Below are 21,198 nucleotides of genomic sequence, written 5' to 3'. Positions count from 1 at the left end.
GAAGGCTACTTATTTTCCTTACCATCATATAACATTCCACTGACAGTAAGGCTAGAAACACATCTGCGCTGGGATCTCCGCTGTTCTGGTTCTCCAGAGAACCCGAACAATGAGAGCCTGGCCACTAAAACAGTGGTTACCCGTGGACACTGGAGGACCCCATAGACTATGATGTAGAGAGAAAAAGAGAAAAATCCTCTATGCAGGACTTTTCTCTCCACCGATTTCTAGTGGTTGATTTCTTTGTGGCGGAGTCTTCAACAGAGACTTGCACAATTCACAGTTATATCTGGATTTACATACAGAAATAACAGGCATTGATCAGGTACTTTTCTAGTTCTTCTCAGGGCTCAGCAGCTCAGAGCCCTTTGCAGAACAGAGACTTGGTCATCATCCTGACCAGAGAAGTGGCCTGAAACCTAGGCAACTAGCTGTATCTAACAAATGGAGCAAGATAGATGAGGCAATCAATTGGATAAACACTTCAGTTACTTGCTAGGTTAAAGATGAAAATACCCATTTAATGTTGGTATATACATATATGCAACAGATATAGACTTATTGTATTATACTGTGTTGGAGGAACTTACAGCTTCCGGACACTAAATGGCGATGTTATTATTGTTATGTGCTGAATACATGTAATGATATGCTATGGAGACTTGTCTGTATCTCAGAATGCTGCATATCTATGGTTAAGGTCCTTTCCAGTGTATTCCTTCTTATATTGCTGTATAGACATGCTGTATGTTACCTCATGTTCTGAGAAGTAAACTGAAGATTAACCCATATAATCTACTCTGAAGCTTTCTTCTGCGACTGCACTCTGCAACATTTAAGGACACAGCTATTTTTGGCCTTAAAAGGAGTCTACCACCACCTAAACACTTATATGCTTATATGCAGACCTTTCCTTCACCCCTCATATTGAATCACTCGCACGTTAATGTCATCTCCACCTCAAAAACATCTCCAGAATACACCCTTTCCTCACCAGAGATACACTAAAGACACTTATTGTCTCTTTGATTCACTCTCGCCTTGACTACTGTAACTCCTTACTAATCGGTCTTCCCCTCACTAAACTCTCCCCTCTACAATCTATTCTGAATGCAGCGGCCAGGCTCATCTATCAGGCGAGACGCTACAGTGATGCCTCGGGTCTGTGCCAGTCGCTATACTGGCTGCCTATTCATTATAGAATAAAATATAAAGTTATCACCCTCATCCACAAGGCTCTCCATAATGCCGCACCTCCCTACATTTCCTCCTTCATCTCTGTCTATCGCCCAACCCGTGCTCTCCGCTCACTCAGTGACCTAACACTTACATCCTCTATTATCAGAACCTCCCATGCTTGTATACAAGACTTCTTCTGAGCTGCACTACTTCTCTGGAATGCTCTACCCCGGACAATCAGATTAACTCCCAATTTCTACAATTTCAAATGCAAACTAAAGACACATCTTTTCAGACAGGCCTATCACAATTTCTAACGTAACCCCTTCCGTACTATAATTAGAATCCGCAAAATTTAACCCTCCTCTGTCCCCGCTCCCACATTACCCCACATGATATGATGTCTTTTCAGGCTAACTTTATTTGTCCAAGATCCATCCACATGTTACAGGACACCACTAGTGACGGCTCATAAAGTTTTGTTTGTGTAATGACAGTCACCTTTATTACAAAATTGTCTGAATACTGTATAAGCAATGCCGCTCCTGCTACCTCTTGTGTCACCCCCTCTACCTCATAGATTGTAAGCTCTTGCGAGCAGGGCCCTCAGTCCCATTGTGTGAAATGACGTTCTTTGTTATGTATCTGTTTGTATTTGAACTAGAGTTGAGTGAGTACTGTTCGGATCAGCCGAATGGAAGCACCTGGTGCTTCCGGTTTGACGGCAGCCGGCCGCTTAACCCGCCGCGTGCCGGCTGCGTGCATTGATTTCAATGCCTGCGTGCGTGCTGTTCGGATCGGCTGATCCGAACAGTACTCGCTCAACTCTAATTTGAACCCTACAAATTGTACAGCGCTGCAGAATATGTTGGCGCTATATAAATAAAATTTATTATTATTATTATGAAGGGCCAGTTAGCGACATGATCGACATACTTTTGTCAAAGTGCAATTTTGTTACTAAAAAATTCAACTTTTACTCCAGGGAAAGGGTCGTACCTGAAGAAGCACGATTTTCTTTTGTGGATACTGCAAATCGCTGTCCATGGAAAAATGTGGAGAGAAAAGACTTTTCTCTCTGCAATTTTCGAGCACAGATGTGACTGTAGCCTTAGTATCTTAACTAATTTGTAATGACCCCAGAGTGGTAGACAATAGATCAGGTGATGAAAGCATTAATAAGAAGAACAAGTGTGAATTACACATAGAAATCCTTAATACAGCAAATATGAAATGGTGGATTTTCCCTTTAAGTACAATGGCTGACATTGTTTGATGTTATTAATATTGGTATTATTTTTCCGTCTCAGAGTGGCATCAGTATGATGATGTGTGCTTTAAGAAGAATGATGGTTTATTAAAAAAAATTCTGGAAGCAGTCTTTAAGGAGTACAAATCCATATGTGAAGCTAAAAAGAAGGCAGGCGACATCATGCTCCGCAACATTTACAGTGTCCTCGCAACCTGCGATGAGATCAATTTGTCCAACTTTTTCCAACAACTGGAACAATTTCATTACGTGGCAGCACAGTCTCGTGTCATTGCAGATGGACCAATACAATGGGGGGATCAGGAGTACATTAAAAAAAAGGTATTTATAGAGCTCACTTATTGACAAATCAAAATATTCATGTATTGGGAATTCCAGATTTATGGAAAGAAGCCTTGACTTTTATTACAAGAAAATCACTGGAGCTTTAGATGTATATTATATGAACAAGTGTAGTACCAGTAAGACTACATTAAGATACAACTGTGAAAAATTAATGTTTTTTATGCCCATTTTTCACTTGGCTGTCTGAATGGTGCTCAACTCGGGCTTTCCCGATCTGTGTTCCGAGTAAAGCGCTATCGGTCCCGGTACCGTAGCGCTTTACAGTCAGAAGGGCATTCCTGACAGTCAATCAGGTACATCCTTCTCCACAGCAGCGCCTATAGCGCTGTACAGTGTGAGCGGGGAGGAACGCCCCCTCCCCTCCTGATAATACTCGTCTATGGACGAGCACTGTGAGCAGAGGGAGGGGGCGTTCCTCCCCGCTCACACTGTACAGCGCTATAGGCGCTGCTGTGGAGAAGGACGTACTTGACTGACTGTCAGAAACGCCCTTCTGATTGTAAAGAGCTACGGTAGCGGGACCAATAGCGCTTTACTCGGGACACTGATCGGGAATAATACACCGGGTGTAAGGATGACACACAGCCTATATCCACAAAAAGGTCCTTACTAAAGAGGCAATAATAAATAAATCTTAACTTTTAATCTTTTATACTGTTGAAAATTTACCGACAATTTTTAACAGTATAAAAGATTAAAAGTTAAGTTTTATTTATTATTGGCTCTTTGTAAGGAATTCCTGGATGACCACTTGAAATTATTTCCATGTATTAAGAATTTAAGTGTCACCATCTCGCTGTGACTTCTGGTTATATGTGATGATACTGATAAGGATTTCGGTCATACAGGTGCCTGATTTGATGAGGACTTTTCTCAATACAATCTGTGCCCCCTTTATTAATAAGAATAAGGAGCAGGAAGCGGAAGTGAAGCTGAACAGAATAATAGTTGGAATAATTTGTCAACGGATTGTTTCAAAGTTTTCCATTCACGTCACTAAAGAGCTTTTAAGCAACATCTGCTGTGTTCTGTGCTTGGACGAAACACCTAAAGAAATGCTCATTGGTGAACTTCAGGCTGCCAAGACTCTATTCAACAAATTTGAAGGGTAAGTGTTCTCATTCCTTGATAGGTTTTATGATGAACTACACTAGTTGTCGTTCTTGGTATAAGGGCCACCTAGACTGAGTTGCTGTTAACTGGATTTAAGTACTATAATATTAGAGAGGCAAAATAATATATTTAAAGTATGCCAGAGGAGGTGAAAATTTTTTTAAAACATCATGTCCCTGGTGCTCCAGAGTCCTGCCAGCGTGGTCCTTCTGCTGGGCTGTCTTCTCAAAGTGTAACTGCTCATTGGCTGTGATGCCCTGGATCCCTTCCTCTGAAGACACTGAATGGCCTCAGCTTTGCTGTGGCAAATCTAGACCCACAGATCTTGACCCTCTTTCACTCTTATGCTTGGTTCACATCTGTGTTGATATTCCGTCTGGGGGAGTCCGCATGGGACACTCCAGAACGGAATACCAAACGCAATTGCATACGCTGTGCAGTTAAAGCACATAGACCCCATAAACTATAATGGAGTCCGTGTGCTTGCCGTATAGATTGTGAACTGCTTTCCTGTCCGCATGATCCCTGCGGAGATCTGGTGGCAAGCTCACGGATCCCATTATAGTCTATGGGGTTCGTGTGCTTTCACTGGCACACCGCTTACAGTTGCATTTGGTATTCCATTTGGGGGGGGCGTCCTCATGCGTACTCCCCCGGACAGAATACCAATGCAGAACAAGGCCTTATGGGAGGTATTACATCACATCCATTGTTCACATGCCCATGCTGCAGTTCAGTACCATTCACCACCAATATCATAGTCACGGATAACCACTTTAGTAGCATTTAAATAAATGCTTTGCAGTAGTCACAAGGACATAAGGCCTGTAGATGACTCACTAATAAGTATGGGCAAGTTATTCCCTATCCACAGGGGTCGATAGCATGCATGCTGTCTTACAGTTATATTTGACTTTCCTATGTCCAGTCACTTGCACGCTCATGCCACATGCCCTCCAAAATAAAATGCCCTTTCCTTACCATGGAAACATTAAATACCCTTATTGTCACTCTCCACTTGACTACTGTAGCTCCTTACTGACCAGTTTTCTCCTTATGAAACTCTACAATCTATGCTGAATGCAGCAACCAGGCTAATCTATCCTGTATCTGTTCTACATGTGATATATTCTGACAGATGTACTTTCATTCACTTTTGCTTTACAGAACAGATGAACTATTAAGGCAGCTATGCCAGCAATGTATAGATGAAAATGTAGAAGACTGGGTATGGATCCTACCAGTCCTGCATATGTTTTCTCATGTATCCAGAACAGCAAATCAAGAAGATGTCTGGGCAGGTCTTGAAGGCATTGCCTATGATAAGCTTAAGATACAAGAAAGGTAACAGTAAATCTTTTTTATTTATTTGTTGTGAAATGTTCCTTAATACTAAGTAGTTCACTGAACCTTACGCTGAATGACATGCCTGAATGGGTTGCATTATACACTTGTTTTCATTTTAAAGTTGCCATGATCTAAAACGGCATAGTGTTTGTTTGTTAGGGTATGTAGTGGGAATATGGTTACTATATATACTCGAGTATAAGCTGACCCGAATATAAGCCGAGGCCCCTAATTTTACCACAAAAAAACTGGGAAAACTTATTGACTCGAGTATAAGCCTGGGGGGGGGGATGCAGCAGCTACTGGAAAATTTCAAAAATTAAAGTAGATACCAATAAAATTACAATAACTGATCACCGATCTTTACATTAAAAATGAATTGATAGGGCACATATAGGACAGGTATAGGACACATATAGGACCTGCTCCATAAGTTGCAGCTCTTCAATTTGGCTTGGACACACAGCCGCAAAAGCAACGGCATCTATGTGTACGGGCCCATTGAAATGTAATAGTCCATAATTTTATCCACCATTGCAGATAAAAAGTCTGGTCATGTTTATTACAGTTTAGTAACTCCATGTGCCTCAGCTTAACCCCATCATGTCCGTCACATTAACCCCCTGTGTGCCTCACTTAAGGGTTACTGATATGTGAGAGACATGGAGGTAATAATTATTACATTAAACATTATTAAGGCACTTTATTATTACCTCCATATGTCTCACATATCAGTAACCCTTATATGGGGCACACAGGGGTTATTGTGAGGAACATTATGGGGTTAACTGCTATTAATGTGAGGCACATGGAGTTACTAAAACTAAAATAACTATTATATAGTGAGGAACAGTAATTTTATACTATATTGGATTGGATGTTTAGATTCTTCTTTGACTACTAATAACCTTTTTCTTTATTAAGTGCTAAGGATGTTCTTGGAAAAATGAATACAAAGAAGTATTTACTTCAGTCACACCCAATGGTCGTCCGTTCATGGCTATGTTTGATACCACTTGACCAGATGGTGACATTTTTAGATGAACCTTCAATACCAATTGAGGATATCCTCAAAGCTTGTTACTACAAATTTGCTGATGGTGAAGATTATCAGAAAGAGGTTAGTAGATATCTTTGCATATACAATTTTATTTGCTACTTTGCTTTTAGCGGACCTGTGAGACCCACGTTCGAGCTTATGCAAAACGGACATAAAAGGTCGAGCAAGAGGCCACAGTTATGCTTCAGTTTTCCATCTTTGATGGCCAAGTGTCATCCGTTTTGCATCAGTTTTTAACTGTCAATGAAAACAAAGGATGAATTTCATTGGTCTTTCTTTTCAGACACAATCCACTGATCCATTTTTAACAGACGTGTCCAAAATCCATTTTACATCAGTTTAAAATAGATCCATTGATTTCTTTTGGGTCCATGTGTCCGTGAATAAAGACAAAACTGGGCTACATTGAGACAACCAAGGTTCAAACCGGCCAAGAAAAATGTCCGTTTTTCATGACTGTCTTGCACCTGAGAGTGTATGAAGGGATCCGTGAAAACGGGCAAAGATAAAACATAACCTATGTTTTGACAGTCCGTTAAAAAATAGTGGTCATAGTGGCCATGGCCATTCACATGAATTGAATCCAATACTGTCATGTGACGTCCGTTAAAAAAAATACACATTTCAGAGCTTAAATGCAGGTCAGTTTTTGAATGAAACAGAACATGAATGAACAGACGTGAATGGACACATTGAATTCATATCCATATTCAAAATGGATATGATGGACGTTGCACGTGAAAAATGGCTGCATGACAGAAGTTTTTGAGATATCCTTCACATGACTGTTTCAACAACACATTGAATTCAGTGTGTACATTCACATGACCGAGTTTTTTGATGACTTATTTCATGACCATTATTCACTGCCATGCAAACCCATAGATTTTAATGGGTGCATGCAGACATTCATTCTTTTTGTATTTTTTTGTATTCAGTCTTTTGTAATTTCTGTATATAAAAAAACACCATCCCAAAAAGAAAATGATAAAATGCAAGTTAATCATGGTGTTTTTTACAAAAATGTATGGCAAAAAAAGTGTGTATAAAGCAAAGGGCCTATGGAAAGACAGCACAATATTCAAGGAATTTATTGTGAAGGGAGTGATATAAACTTTTATTTATTTATTTATTTATTTATTTTACTTCTTTTTGTCCAGTCATTTGATGGCACGTACAATACACTGAAACACTTCTGTCCTAGAGATTGGAGCTGTGGTCCTACTTAGATGCCAAAACGGACCACAGCATCTTAGGAATTAAATTCTCATTAGTATGAAGCCCCTTGCAGATGAATGTGGCGTGGGTCAGTGTGCTATCCAGATTTTTCCTGGATAGAACTAGCACACTGACCCATTCATTTCTATCGGCCCATGCACTTGACTATGTATTACAAGGATCAGTGTGCGGGCCGACAGTCGGGGCTGCAAAATTCAGGACAGGTTCTATTCATTGAATGAATGGGGCCATGGAAGCACTGGCGGTGCACAGGCTGCCATACACATAAACAGGGATTTCTGCATCTCCATTAATTGGCAATTTGCAGCCAAAAAAGCTGCGTTTTCACAATATGGGGCCTTAGCCTAAAGCCGGGTTCACATGGGGTTTTTTGGTCATGATTTTGATGCGGCATCCGGCTCAAAAAGCCACCTCCCATTGACTTTCCGCTGGTGGAAAAAAGAAGCAACCTGGCCTTTCTTGATGCGGATTCCGCGGGTTGATTCAGCGCAGAATCTGCGGCACAACACTCCCTCCCGACTAGGCCCATTCATTTGGGCCTAATCTGGAGCAGTATGCCCCGACTGGATGCCGTAAAACTTGTGTGCACTGCACCAGCATCTGGTCATGACTGGCTGCGGGAGAGGTTTTTTTGGACCAGATCCTGAGGCGCCGTCCCTTGTCAAAATCTGGTCCAAAAAATCCTGTGTGAACCTGGCTTAAGACAGGAAAAATTATTTTGTATCGTGAATGATCTCTGCATATATATAACACTTATGAGCTCATGTATAGAAAGTAATATAACCCAGGTCTTACTTATTACCTATGTGCACTTGTCTTTTTCTTTCAGAAAGCTGAAGAAGTTTTAAGAAAAATACTACAACTAATACGAAAACAAGGAAAGTAAGTGAATGTGACAAATAGGCAGTTATGGGAATAGCCCCATTCACACATACAGTGAATTTAATGCAACCAAATGACAGGCATTAAAAAAACATCCATCACACGGCTGTCATATGTATGAATAAGACCCAAGCCTACATTCATAAGAGAAAACAGCCATACAATGGAAATTTTTGGATCAGCCCTTTTAAAAGCCATAACTAGGAGAGTGCCAACGAGAGGGCTTGTGAAAGCCATGAATCATTCAAAAAGTATTCCAGGCACTCCAGATGTTGGGGATTTACTGCACAGCTTGGTTATCTATAACGGGTTAGGCAACCTTTTTTATTCGGCATGCCGATTTTATTTAAAAATTTCAAGGATGAGGCCCTCTAAGTCTTACAATCCCTAAACTAAAGTCATATAACACTAACCATAACACAGAAGGGCTGCCCTGAGATGCTTCTGGACACGTGTTTACTGCTATTTCCTGGCACGCACTGTACTTTCCGATTAGTAGCAATGAAAGTCCATGTGGAGCCCCCAATTAGTGGTAAATGTATGAGCACCATATGGCAGCATCCTTAAAGGGTATTCACACAGAGTAACGCAGCGCTGATTCTGGCATGATAACTCTCGTAAGTATCAGCGCTGTTAAAAAGACTCCCATTGACTTCAATGGGTTTCGTTTAACACGCGTAAAACATTGACGTCAATGGGAGTCTTTATCAGCGCTGATTCTTACGTGAGTTTTTGTGCCAGAATCAGCGTTACTCCGTGTGAATGCCCCCTTATGGTGGAAAGACACTGTATATCTGGATGAAGCCATGTTCTTAGGTCACAGGAACTTTTACGCTGGGTTCACACTAGCGTTCAGCAGTCCGTTCTCAGGTTTCCGTCTTCTGCATGCAGCAGACGGAAACCTGTCATACAGAGTCCAGCCGTGAGCGCCGGTGAGCGTTTTATGCTCTCCGCGGCGAAACAATTTTTTTAAAACCAGACACAGAGCATGTCCGACTCTGTGTCCGTTTAAAAAAAAAACAAAAAACGGTTTCTCCGCGGAGAGCATAAAACGCTCACCGGCGCTCACGGCCAGACACCTTTCAAACCTATTCAAATGAATGGGTTTGAAAGAGTCCTGCAGGTTTCCGTCTCCTGCTCTGTTTTGTGCAGGAAACGGAAACCTACAAAACGGATTCCAGGGCGCAGATGTGAACGAGCCTTTACTTTGATTTAAAGCTGAGTTCACATAGTGCATTTTTGCACAAAAAAAGCTTGTGTTTCCTGTGTAAAAACACACCGTTATACAGAATAATGTCCCATAGCGACGCCTGCACACAGTATTATGTCTCATAGTGGCTCCTGTACACAATATTATATCCCATAGTGGCCCAGGGGTGTATGAATTTTTTTTCGCCCCATCTCCCTGGCCTATAAAAAAAAAAAAAAATTGCCAGGACAACCTCTTTAAGAATGAGCTCTATATTTATTTACTAACATTTTCCACTATTTTTTTGTGACAAATTGGAGGTCTTTGAAGGTTGAGGAATCATTTCAGAACTGTTGTAAAGCCGGCTTGGACCTCCACCGGTCTATCCTCAGCCATAAATTGCTAAAGTCCTGTTTTGAGATGGCGGCCCTGTCTGCTCAGATCATCTTGACATTACTAAGCTATGCCGGTTTGTCGGTAAGTGAAAATTGAAGATGAGTTTCATGTACGTGGCACATTTTGTGGTTTCTTTGCTTTAACTGATAAACTGTTTTATTTTGCTTTTGTTATTTTTTTATTCCTTAGAATGGAAATGATGAAAATGAATCATTGCAACCTGAGATAAAGGAAGTGTTTGACAACACAATGGCACAAACCATTAAATGGCTTAAAGATGTGTATGGGGACAAATTTACTAGAAAATTTTCTTCTGAAATTCAGGTAACTACTTCATTTTAATGCTAACTCACAGAAAAAAATCCCCAAATGAAATAAAACTTAACCTTTATTTAGGCTGTTCACATTAGATAACCTAAATAAAGGTTACGTTTTATTTCATTTGTTTTTTTTTTTCTGTAAATCAGTTGAGATTGTGATAATCCCTTCCACTGTCTGTGATTCATTTTAATGCTACAGAACATGAATATGTTCTATTTTTGTTTTCATGTTTTTAACTCCCTTCCTTCCAGTTACACAGTAGTTATGAGGGCTTGTTTTTTTTTTTTTGTGGGACAAGTTGTACTACCAAATGGCATAATGGCCATCTGTTTACATAGAGATTCATGTGCACTAGGTTTTCTTTGTTTTTGTTATTGCGTTCTTGCTTTTTGCATCTTTTAGGCTAAAGCCCAATATAGTGGGCTGCAGCAAAAAAAGCGCTGTGGGAAAAAAACGCGTCATGGTTTTTCCTGGAGGGCTTTTCACAGAAAGTCCGCAGAGGAAGTCTTTCTTTCTTCCATTATACCTATAGGGAAACTACCAGCATTTCCATAGTTATAATTGACATGCTGTGGTTTCCAAAACCACAACGATTTTGTAAATCGCAGTGTTTCAATGTTTCTGTGAAAAGTGCTTCAGGAAAAAACGCGATGCCACCTTAGGGGCTCTACAACATGACATGGTGTGCAAAAATCAAACATCTAAATCTGCTCTCCAAAGGACACATAGCGCTCCTTCACACCTGTGCCCTGCTGTGTGCCCAAACTGCAGCTTCTGCCCACTTGTATAACATTCTTGTACACAGGATAACACACTTAATATTGTCATATGTGGGTATAAACTGCTGTTTGGGCACAGCCAGGCACAGAAGGGAAGGAATGCTATGTGGAGAATAGATTTAGATAGTTTGGAAACCATGACACTTTTACAAAGGTCTGAAATGCCAGTAAGGTGGAATCCATAGGCATATGGTCCCATTTTGGTAACTGCACTCCTCAATAAATTTATCCAGGGGTTCGATGAGGTGTGTTGCATTAATTTATTTTCTAGAAATTAATTTATAGCTATTGGTGAAAGGTGGAAATAGCAACTTTACAAGCAACATCTGCAATATGTGCCCAGCTTGTGTCAGAGATGAACACAAAGGCAAAAACTCCCATTATAATTATATATAAATGACTAGCTCCTGCCCGCGACTTTGCCTGCGTGTTGTTGGCCTTGATGATCCGCCTATATTCAGCAAATTGCTGCCATGGTTCGACTACTCCGGCATTTTGGCAGCTCTCAAGCTGTCCTGCTGCTGAACTCGTTCCTTGTGCCGTGTACGTGATTGTTCCAGCATCTCCAAAGCTCAGTGGGACGCCATATAATGAGCGTGTTGTTGGCGTCGATGATCCGTCTGCTCCAGCGTATTGGCAGCTCTCAAGCTGGCTTGCCGCTGAATTTGTTCCTCACACCGTGCCTGTGATTGTTCCGGCATCTCAGTAGCTTGCTGGGACTCCATATCATGTGTGTTGTTGGTGTCGATGATCCCCCTGAGCTCCGCTTGAAGAGAAGTCTATGACTTCTGGCTACCTTCATAGCTCTCGTTGTTTTACAATTTTGGGACAAATTAGATTTTCTTTTTCCAGGCATGTTAAAATTGATAAACTGTCAATTTGGATTAAAGGTGTTTTCTCATTCAGTGTGTCAGCACTGCCTAGAGCAGATCAGATAATATGAAAATGCATGTACACAATGGGCTGAGGGTTAGCTGAGTGTTTACACAGAGAGATAACAGACCTGGCTTTATAAGAACCTGAGATAAGCTGCTGCAAGAGCAGTTTAATAAGAAGGTGAACATAAATTCATAGCAGTCGTGAAGCCATGTCATTTACCAGAATAAAAAGTAGCCTATGTTCAAATCGAGCTTACAGACTAGGTGCCAAATTTCATCTAAATCCGTTCAGCCGTTTTTGCGTGATTGAGGAACAAACATCCAAACACACAAACATCCAAACTTTCATATTCAGAATATTAGTAGGATATACATATATATATATATATATATATATATATATATATATATATATATTAGGATTAATCATGATATAATTGTTCTTATTATTTTAACCATTTACAAAATACAACAATGTTATTTATGTGACTATTGTGTTCCTGGATCATAGTGGAATATTCTACTTTATGCTTAGGATACTCAAACAGCTGTCTAAAAATGTGATATGCTACTTTTTGGGGATAATTTATAAAAATAATTTGCAATTATTTTTTCATCCTAGGCATGGAATTTGATTCTAAAGGCTGGTGAAAATGCAACTCAGAAGTGGAGAGATTCCCTCCTATCAGTATTGTGCAGAAAAATTAAGCAGGTAACTAATAAAATGTAGGAAATAATTTAGTTAAAGGTTTTTTTCCTATAGAAAAGGGAAAGCAGAAGCTGGCTTGTTGATCAGCTGTTTGGGAGCAGGGTGAAGCCATGCCTAGGGAAATTTAACATTAAATGCTAGCAGTTCACATAAATGGCCTTCCATGCGTGACATCCTGACACTCTTCCCTATATTGACCTACACTAGATCATTTCTGATGAAGGTCTAACTACCGAAACGTCATATCTTCTTTTTTGCATTGTGTCAATGGCGTATTCACTACTGTGAAATAAATGATCATACCCCTTCAAATTATTGGTTTGTACAGCAAAATTTATCTCCATTTGATGTTGATTATACAGCCTGACCGTGATTGGGAGGAAGGACTTAACACACTTGGGGTGAAGCAGTCGGTCACTGATAGTACTGCCCAGTCTCATACATGGCATGGGAGTTATTCTCCAGCATGGAACTTTCCACGAACAGTATCCTTCTGTCACCCACCACCTGTACTGGGTCCAGGGGGCTCCCCAGGACCGATCTGGCCCTTCTAACCAGCCCGTTGAGTCTACTTCTATCCATGGCTGGTATGCTGCTCCCCCCAGCAGGCCACACCAAAGATGATGGGTGATGCTACTACAGAGTTGAAAAAGGCCCTAAAAAGTGCCCTATGGACTCCAAAGGCCCTCAGCCTCCTGAGCAGGTAAAGCTGTGACCCTTTCTGTGCAGCGCATCCAGGTGATCAACCAAGTCCAGCTTATTATTGAGGAGCACACCCAGGTACTTATAGGTCTTGACTATCTCAATGCCCGACCCTGGATCACCACCAGATTCAGAGCACGTCTCCGCTTATGAAAGTCCACCATCATTTCCTTGGTCTTCCCAGCATTAATCCTGAGGTGGTCCCGCTGACACCATTCCATAAAATCTTGGTTTAAGTTTCTGAACTCCCGGTCATCTCCGTCTGTGATGAGGCCTACTATTGCAGAGTCATCGGAATTACTTTGTACATAGCAGCTAGATGAGTTGTACCTAAAGTCAGCAGTGTACAGTGTGAAGGTTAAAGGAACTGTACCTTGTGGTGCTCCCTGTACTACAGATCACAGTGTCAGATACACAGCCCCGTGATCTCACATACTGAGGTCAGTTTGTGAGGTAGTTTAACGATCCAGTTGGACACTCCAACAAGGTCCAGCATGTCCCTCAGTAGACCTGGCTGAATGGTGTTGAAAAGCACTGGAGAAATCAAAGAACATTATTCTTAAAGTGTTCCCTGGTTTCTGCAGGTGAGAAAGAGCTCTGTGAAGAAGGTGGATGATAGCATCACCCACCCCAATGCCCGGCTGATAGGCAAACTGGAAAGGGTCCATAGCAGAGCTCACTAGAGGTCGGAGATGTGTCAGAACCAGTCTCTCTAGAACCTTCATCAAGTTGGATGTCACTCCTACAGGTCTGTAGCTGTTGAGGTCTGTCGGATGAGCTGTCTTTGGAACTGGTACCACACAGGAAGTTTTCCACAGTTGTGGTACCACTCCTAGCTTCAGGCTCATATTGTATATATGTGTAATACCATCACACAGCTGTCACGGAACACTTTAAGAACTCTTGAGCTTATCCCATCGGGCCCTCCAGCCTTGTCAGCTTTAATCCTTCTGATTTCCCTACACACTTGAGACTCTGTGAAGATCACATTGTAGCTAGACGGTAGTTGAGTGCTAGATAAACTGGTTTGTTTTGAGCTAGCCACAGTTGGGGGTATGCTGGGGTGGGAAGAGCTGGTGTGTGATCAAATCTGTTTTGTGTCTTCTTCTACCTGAGAGATCTGTATCTGGATATTGCGTTAAGACTATTCCATACTTTACTGACACATCCCTGTGCCATCTGCTGCTCCATATGTCTCCTGTAGTTTGCTTTCCCCTCCCTAATCTGTTGCCACAGCTCCTTTTGCACATCCCCAGGCATTCCTTATCTCCAGCCCTGAGGGCTCTCTCTTCATGTTTGAGAAGAGCTTTTATATCAGCGTTAATCCATGGCTTATTATTGGAGAAACATATATATGGCATTATACAGTGCATGAGTGAATTATGTTGCATTACACTGAGTGAGCGGTGGGGGGCACCATGATGTGTGGGCTCCCAGTTGTTCAGGCCTGTAAATATCTTGGTATAGTTCTTCCTATGAACCATAAGAGGTTCCTGGATCCTAACATATTCCCACTCATCTCCCATTTTAGGATTAAATTCCAGATCTGGGCTGCGTTGCACATTTGTAGCGGGTCGTATTAACCTGATTAAAATGATAGTCTTGCCCAAGTGTTTATATGTCTTGAGCCACTCAGCCGAACCCGTGCCTCTCCGGTTCTTCCAACAGTTGGACTCTCTGACGACTTCCTTTGTGTGGGGCCACACCAGGTCTAAATTGAGCTTGTCTACCCTCCGAAGGCCGAAACAGCTCTGTGGTACATCTCTCCCTGATCTGTTCCTTTATTATTTAGCTGGTCAGCTTCGTTTTCTCAAACCCTGGCTCTCCCCCGGACTGCTTCCGGGTCCCGAGGCCCACCTGGCTCACCATCTGGACCTGTGTATCTTGTGGCCTGTGTTGGAACATCCCCGACTGTTTAGGGTTTTGCCCCTTCACTCTTTGGCAGCGCAGGTCTGGAAGCAGGCCCGGAAAGTGTCTTCCTTCTCTGACGTCCCTGAAGAGACCCCACTATGGGACAATCCCGGTTTGCCCGACCTCCATAGGTTGCCTGATGCCCAGTCCTGGTACCGTTATGGTGTGTCCTCCCTATCAGATTTATACGAACAAGGTGTCTTTGTTACATTTGATTCCCTAGTCTGCTCACGTGAAATCCCCCGCCATCAATTCTTTCGCTTTCTTCATATTCGGCATGCCCTTTCCTCCATATTCCCTGCTCAGCAATGTGCCATTTCTGAATATCCGCTTATTGGTGTTCTCCGTTCCCAGGGTCCGAGGAGTCTGATTTCCGCTCTTTATGAGCATTTAATTTACGCAAAGGTCTCCTTGACTGAGGCCCCAGCCCTGGCACATCGGTGCACCAATATCCCGGAGTTGACGGATGAGACGTTTCAGGATGTTCTAGAATCTCCTTTGTATGTTTCACCCTCGGCTAATAATAAACTGATTCAAATATTTATTTTACATCAGTGTTACCTGACCCCGGCCCGTCTTTTTAGGATGGTCGTCTACCTGGCCCAAACTGCCTCAGGTGTCCGTGTCCTCAGGCGGACTTCTGGCATATGGTGTGGAGTTGCCCTATTGTGCAGGCCTTCTGGAGAGGGGTGGTGGATCTTCTGGCCAATGTTTTGGGCCGTCCTGTTCCGCTCTCTCCTGAGGTCTGTCTGTTTGGTGTGCTTGAGGAGGAGTTGTGGCAACATCATGTCTGGATCTTCCTTCGGGAGAGTCTGTTTTATGCCAGGAAGGCCATTGCCCTCTGGTGGATGGCCCCGCAGTCTCCATCGGTATCTCAGTGGCGGAGACTGGTCAATTCAATCCTTCCGTTTAATCAAATTATATATATGAGGGTAGGGGCTGCCCCCAGAAATTCTATAAGGTTTGGGGAGCGTGGTGTGCTTCTCCTGCTACCCAATACTCCTCCCCCCCTCCATGCGCTTGGCACTGGGTGCCTTTGCACCTTGAGTAGGAGTTGTCGAATTGCTTTACTTCCTGCTGCATTTCCCTGTGTATGTTTTGATGGTGGGCCGCGGTGGGTAGGCGTTGTGGCAGATCTTTGTTTGTTTGTAATTTACTTTGTATTTTATTTTTGAACTTATTTGCCTGATTTTTCCTGATTTTATCGTCTGTTATATTACTTCTCCTTCAATAAAACGAGTTTAAAAAATAAAAACCTCCTTGACAAGGAGACACTCTGCAGCTGAGTCGCTGCCGGAACATCCCCAAAGTGTGGACTGGAGGGATGACCAATTCTTTCAAAAACCAAACAGACTGGGACCAAAATCTTCAGAAGGTTTGGCAAGGAGAAGCACTCACCCAATTGGATAACGATATGTTTATTAAGGCACGACGCGTTTCAGGCACTTAGGCCCTTTATCAAGTGCAATAAATCACCTTCCCAGAGCAGCTGGGAGTCTTAGTGGTTCCGAGTTCAGGCTCCAAAACCCCCCCAAAAAAAACCATACTAACTTATCCCCAAAGCTCCATTATCTGTTCCCGATCCTCTTTCCGTTGCAAGCTTGAAGGGGCTCACTGCAGCAGAAGCTGTGAGGCTCACATGACCACTGAGACCATTCAGAGTCCTTAGCAGTTGCTAGGAAAGGAACCCATGATGTATCACTATTCCCTCTAGTGACTGCTAAGGCCACTGATTTGTCTCAGCGGTCACATGATGGTCACAGCTTCTCCTGATGGCTTATACCTATGACCTACACCAAGCTTTTTCAACCATAACTGTTCTTTTACGTCCCACAGAAGAAGGTAGTTACTGAAACGTCTAGGATAGCTATATGACCTGGTTATCTATATTACCATGGTTTCACAGGATATATTTATGCTATTTGAATTTGGTTTTCTTCACCTTACAATAGCAACACATTGTTATTCCTCCTGAATACAGAGTGCCTGGAGAGTAAGCGGACAACCTTCATAAAAGACCATTTTCTTCTGCAGTTTTGATCCATCATCTCCAAGAGGTTTCACAGTATTTTGTTAAGGAAAATGTTGTTTTTGTACTGTGTTAGCCAGTGGGTGGGAAATATAAAAAAACAAACAAACTTGAAAGTATTCAGTAGTTGATACCTTTTTTTATGGCTAACTCATAATGATGACAGATTATAACGTTTCGAAGCTCAGCTTCTTCTTCAGATTTAACTAAAAACAATTTCTGAGGGCTGCATATTTATGTACAACAGGACATATAGGGATAGAATTTTAGGAGGGGGGGCGGGGAGAGGCTTATTGGTATATACACGTAAACAATTCCACAGTTCCCAGGTTCTTATCTTTATGGCTGTCTAAGTTCAGTGATTTCTAAAATTCTATCCCTATGTGTCCTGTTGTACATAAATATGCAGCCCTCAGAAATTGTTTTTAGTTAAATCTGAAGAAGAAGCCGGGAGCTTCGAAACGTTATAATCTGTCACCATTATGAATTAGCCATTACAAAAGGTATCAACTACTGAAGACTTTCAAGTTTTTTGTTTTTTAGTATTTTGTTAGACTTTTTTTTTTTCTACATATGGCGAGGCACACTTACACTTTCAATATAATGTAGCTATTCACCATTATGTATTACATTACTCAGAGTACATTGCAGTTGTGCAGTGCTTGTGGTCATTCATGTTTTTCTGTTACAGGAGGAGCCCATTAACCAGATAATGATCTACTGCAAAGAGCAAAATCTCCTTAAAGATCTTCACCCATCAATAAGTAAATGTTTTGAGGACTGCGCTGTTGAGGCAACGCGTTTTGCTTGTAAGGTACAGACAGACATGTTTGTTGTAGAGTACACCAGAAAAAAAATCAGCCACAGAACCCATGGAAATCTGTGATTCAGAATTGATCTATTATAGTTTATTAACTAAGGGAGCGTTCACACTACCATCGGTGTCCGACAGCTAGTGTCCGCTGCTAATGTCCGTTCAAAATCTTATGCGGACACTAGCATCGGACACTAGTTGTGTCTGTGACATTTTACACTGATTTAAATGGACATCGGGTACGTTCTTTTAAAGTCCGTGTCTGTCCTTAACTGTCCGTTCCCAAAGATTTCCGACTTTTCAAGCGGACAGCAAAAACCGAAATGTAGGTTTTTATACTGGTATGAGATGTTTATACTGATATGATGTGTTTGATTTTCAGCATGTGTGCTGTTGTGCATTATGGCCAAACATAGGCTTTCTCATGGCATCACTTCCACACAAGCCATACTTGCATAGTCTGCTTCTAATTGTACCATCACTGACTGGAGCCATGCCTATTTCCTGCAAACCACGCCCCTTGTCCTATCAAGTTGGAAAAGTGTCTAAAAAGTATTGAAAGGGAGTCTATCATTGCCTAAACCATTTTTTTTTTAACTAAGCATATCTTCATATAGAGGCTACTCTAGGCATGCTTTTCAGTCCTTGTTCCTTGCAGCCATCTTTGAAAAAATCCACTGTGATATGTAAATGAATCCTATGGGAGCAGGGGATAGGGGAAGGGGGGTTTTTCCTGTGCTCTGAGCACACCTGCATCCTCATCTGCCACCATTGCTCAATGCCTCATTCTTGAAAGATGATCTCTCCTTCTGCTTCCAGAGCAGCTAGTCACGTTGGTGCAAATCTCACACATGCGCTGTATGCATGCACATGCGCTGTCTTGGTTTGCAGTCCTGTGCTGGTTATACATAGTTGTCTTTACTGTTCATTGTCATCAGCCAGCTCCTGCTGTTGCTTTTGTGAGGCTTTGCATCAATACCCTAACAATATAATCCTGTTCCTCCTTACTCTTACTAACAGATATAAGAGCAGGGAGGGGGAAGAGGTTGTACCCATAGATCACAGATTGTAAAGATATCACACCCAAGTGAGGGTATACATGGACTACACCCTCAAGGAGGCCTATCATTTTTCTAGGACACAAGATAGACAATTGCTCTTAAATCCACGAGTCAGGGAGCAATCCACGGAAACCCGATAATTGGTACATATGACTGTGCACACCGACAAGTGCGTGAGATCAAATCGACAAATCTTACTGGTACATATAAATGTGAGTCTTGACGTGCATGCAGGATGGTGGATATATCAAAGACCTATATCAATAGGTGAAAGGGGATCTGACACCCGATATGAGCCAAGGCCAATTACAGAACTAAGGGGGTGGTGTAAAACTATTAGAGAATTTTGTAGGCGAATGTTAGAGCATGCTGTAGACCAGTGGTGGATCCAGGGTTTGCGGGGCCCTGGGCAATTGACTTTGGCGGGGCCCTACTTACTGGGGGTCTCGCACTTCTAACCTGTACTTCCCAACTGTTGAAGACTAGAAAGAGGGAACAAAAAGTGCGGCGTGCGTAGTGCGCCGCAGCAAATTAGGCCCTGCCCACTTTTATGCTGACTCCACCCATTCTCATTCAATTTTCATGTGATTCCACACAGTATAATCCTCCCACAGTCACCCGTAAACTATATCTCCCCCCCATTTTCATATACACCCTTCATCTACCCCTAGTTTCATGTCCCCCCCTATCTCTGTCCCCAGTTTCATGCCATTCTCCCCCTTTATCTGCCCACAGTTTCATTTCCCCCCCGTCTCTGCCCCAGTGTCATGCCGTTCTCCCCCCTTCATCTGCCCCAGTGTCATGCCATCCCCCCCTTCATCTGCCCCAGTGTCATGCCGTTCTCTCCCCCTTCATCTGCCCCAGTGTCATGCTATTCTCCCCCCTTCATCTGTCCCAGTGTCATGCCATTCTCCCCCTTCATCTGCCCCAGTGTCATGCCATTCTCCCCCTTCATCTGCCCCAGTGTCATGCCGTTCTCCCCCTCCATCTGCCCCAGTGTCATGCTGTTCTCTCCCCCTCCATCTGCCTCAGTGTCATGCCGTTCTCCCCCCTCCATCTGCCCCAGTGTCATGCCGTTCTCCCCCCTCCATCTGCCCCAGTGTCATGCCGTTCTCCCCCCTCCATCTGCCCCAGTGTCATGCCGTTCTCCCCCTCCATCTGCCCCAGTGTCATGCTGTTCTCTCCCCCTCCATCTGCCTCAGTGTCATGCCGTTCTCACACACTCACTCACCATTCCTCATTCCCTCGCAGCTCTCTCCCTCATACACATATTGTAGCCGCGATGTGATGACGTCATCACATCGCGGCTACAAATGCCGGAGCTCAGCGTTAAAGCAGGAGCTGAGCTGTGACAGCTCCTGCTTTAAACGCCTATGTATTCATACATAGGCGTTTAAAGCAGGAGCTGTCAGCTCCTGCTTTAACGCTGAGCTCAGTTGGAGTCGGGACATGCCGACCAGGACCATTTTGTTAGGCTAAGCGCGGGGCCCTGGGCCTTTGCACGGCTCGCCCGGCCCTGGATCCGCCCCTGCTGTAGACCTCAACAGAAGGTAAGAGACTCCTGTGACCAACTATGTGGTACAACAACAAGATGGTGAAGTGCCACACATCAGTTTTCAAGCCTTGAAGATGATGGCACTATGGTATCTGTTCGTGGTGGAAATTTTGAAAGAAAGGTGCTACAGAGAGACTAAAAATGGACATTCTTATTACACATAATGAGACCTTTTGGTCTCAGTGACCAATTTTCAATTCATTTTTTTTTCTTTTTAATACCCATTTTTGATATAGTTCTATGTCCATGCAGCACTTGCCCACATAATTACATGAAAAGAACAATGGTGTGTCACCACAACTATATAATTATATACCTCTAAGCTGGTCCTGGAGGTATGAGGGCCCTGAGAAGTCAAACTTAGTTACTATAATCACAACAATTGCCCTAGCTAAGTAAATTTCCTAGTGGAGGTATTG

The 21,198-nt window shown here is 42.7% G+C and overlaps 1 protein-coding gene across 1 annotated transcript in view; it reads left to right on the top strand.

Annotated features, from left to right (window-relative positions):
- Positions 1–21,198, top strand: part of LOC142204587 (E3 ubiquitin-protein ligase RNF213-like) — a 170,999-nt gene that overhangs the window by 3,860 nt on the left and 145,941 nt on the right. Inside the window, 9 exon segments of the mRNA XM_075275902.1 lie at positions 2,490–2,770; positions 3,643–3,902; positions 5,075–5,251; positions 6,179–6,374; positions 8,383–8,435; positions 9,945–10,101; positions 10,210–10,344; positions 12,621–12,710; positions 18,041–18,163. Of these exon segments, the coding sequence (XP_075132003.1) occupies positions 2,490–2,770; positions 3,643–3,902; positions 5,075–5,251; positions 6,179–6,374; positions 8,383–8,435; positions 9,945–10,101; positions 10,210–10,344; positions 12,621–12,710; positions 18,041–18,163 (1,472 nt within the window).

Source organism: Leptodactylus fuscus, chromosome 5 (genome assembly GCF_031893055.1).
Source record: "Leptodactylus fuscus isolate aLepFus1 chromosome 5, aLepFus1.hap2, whole genome shotgun sequence".
In the NCBI taxonomy this organism is placed as follows: Eukaryota; Metazoa; Chordata; class Amphibia; order Anura; family Leptodactylidae; genus Leptodactylus; species Leptodactylus fuscus.
This window is presented reverse-complemented; position numbering and strand designations above follow the sequence as displayed.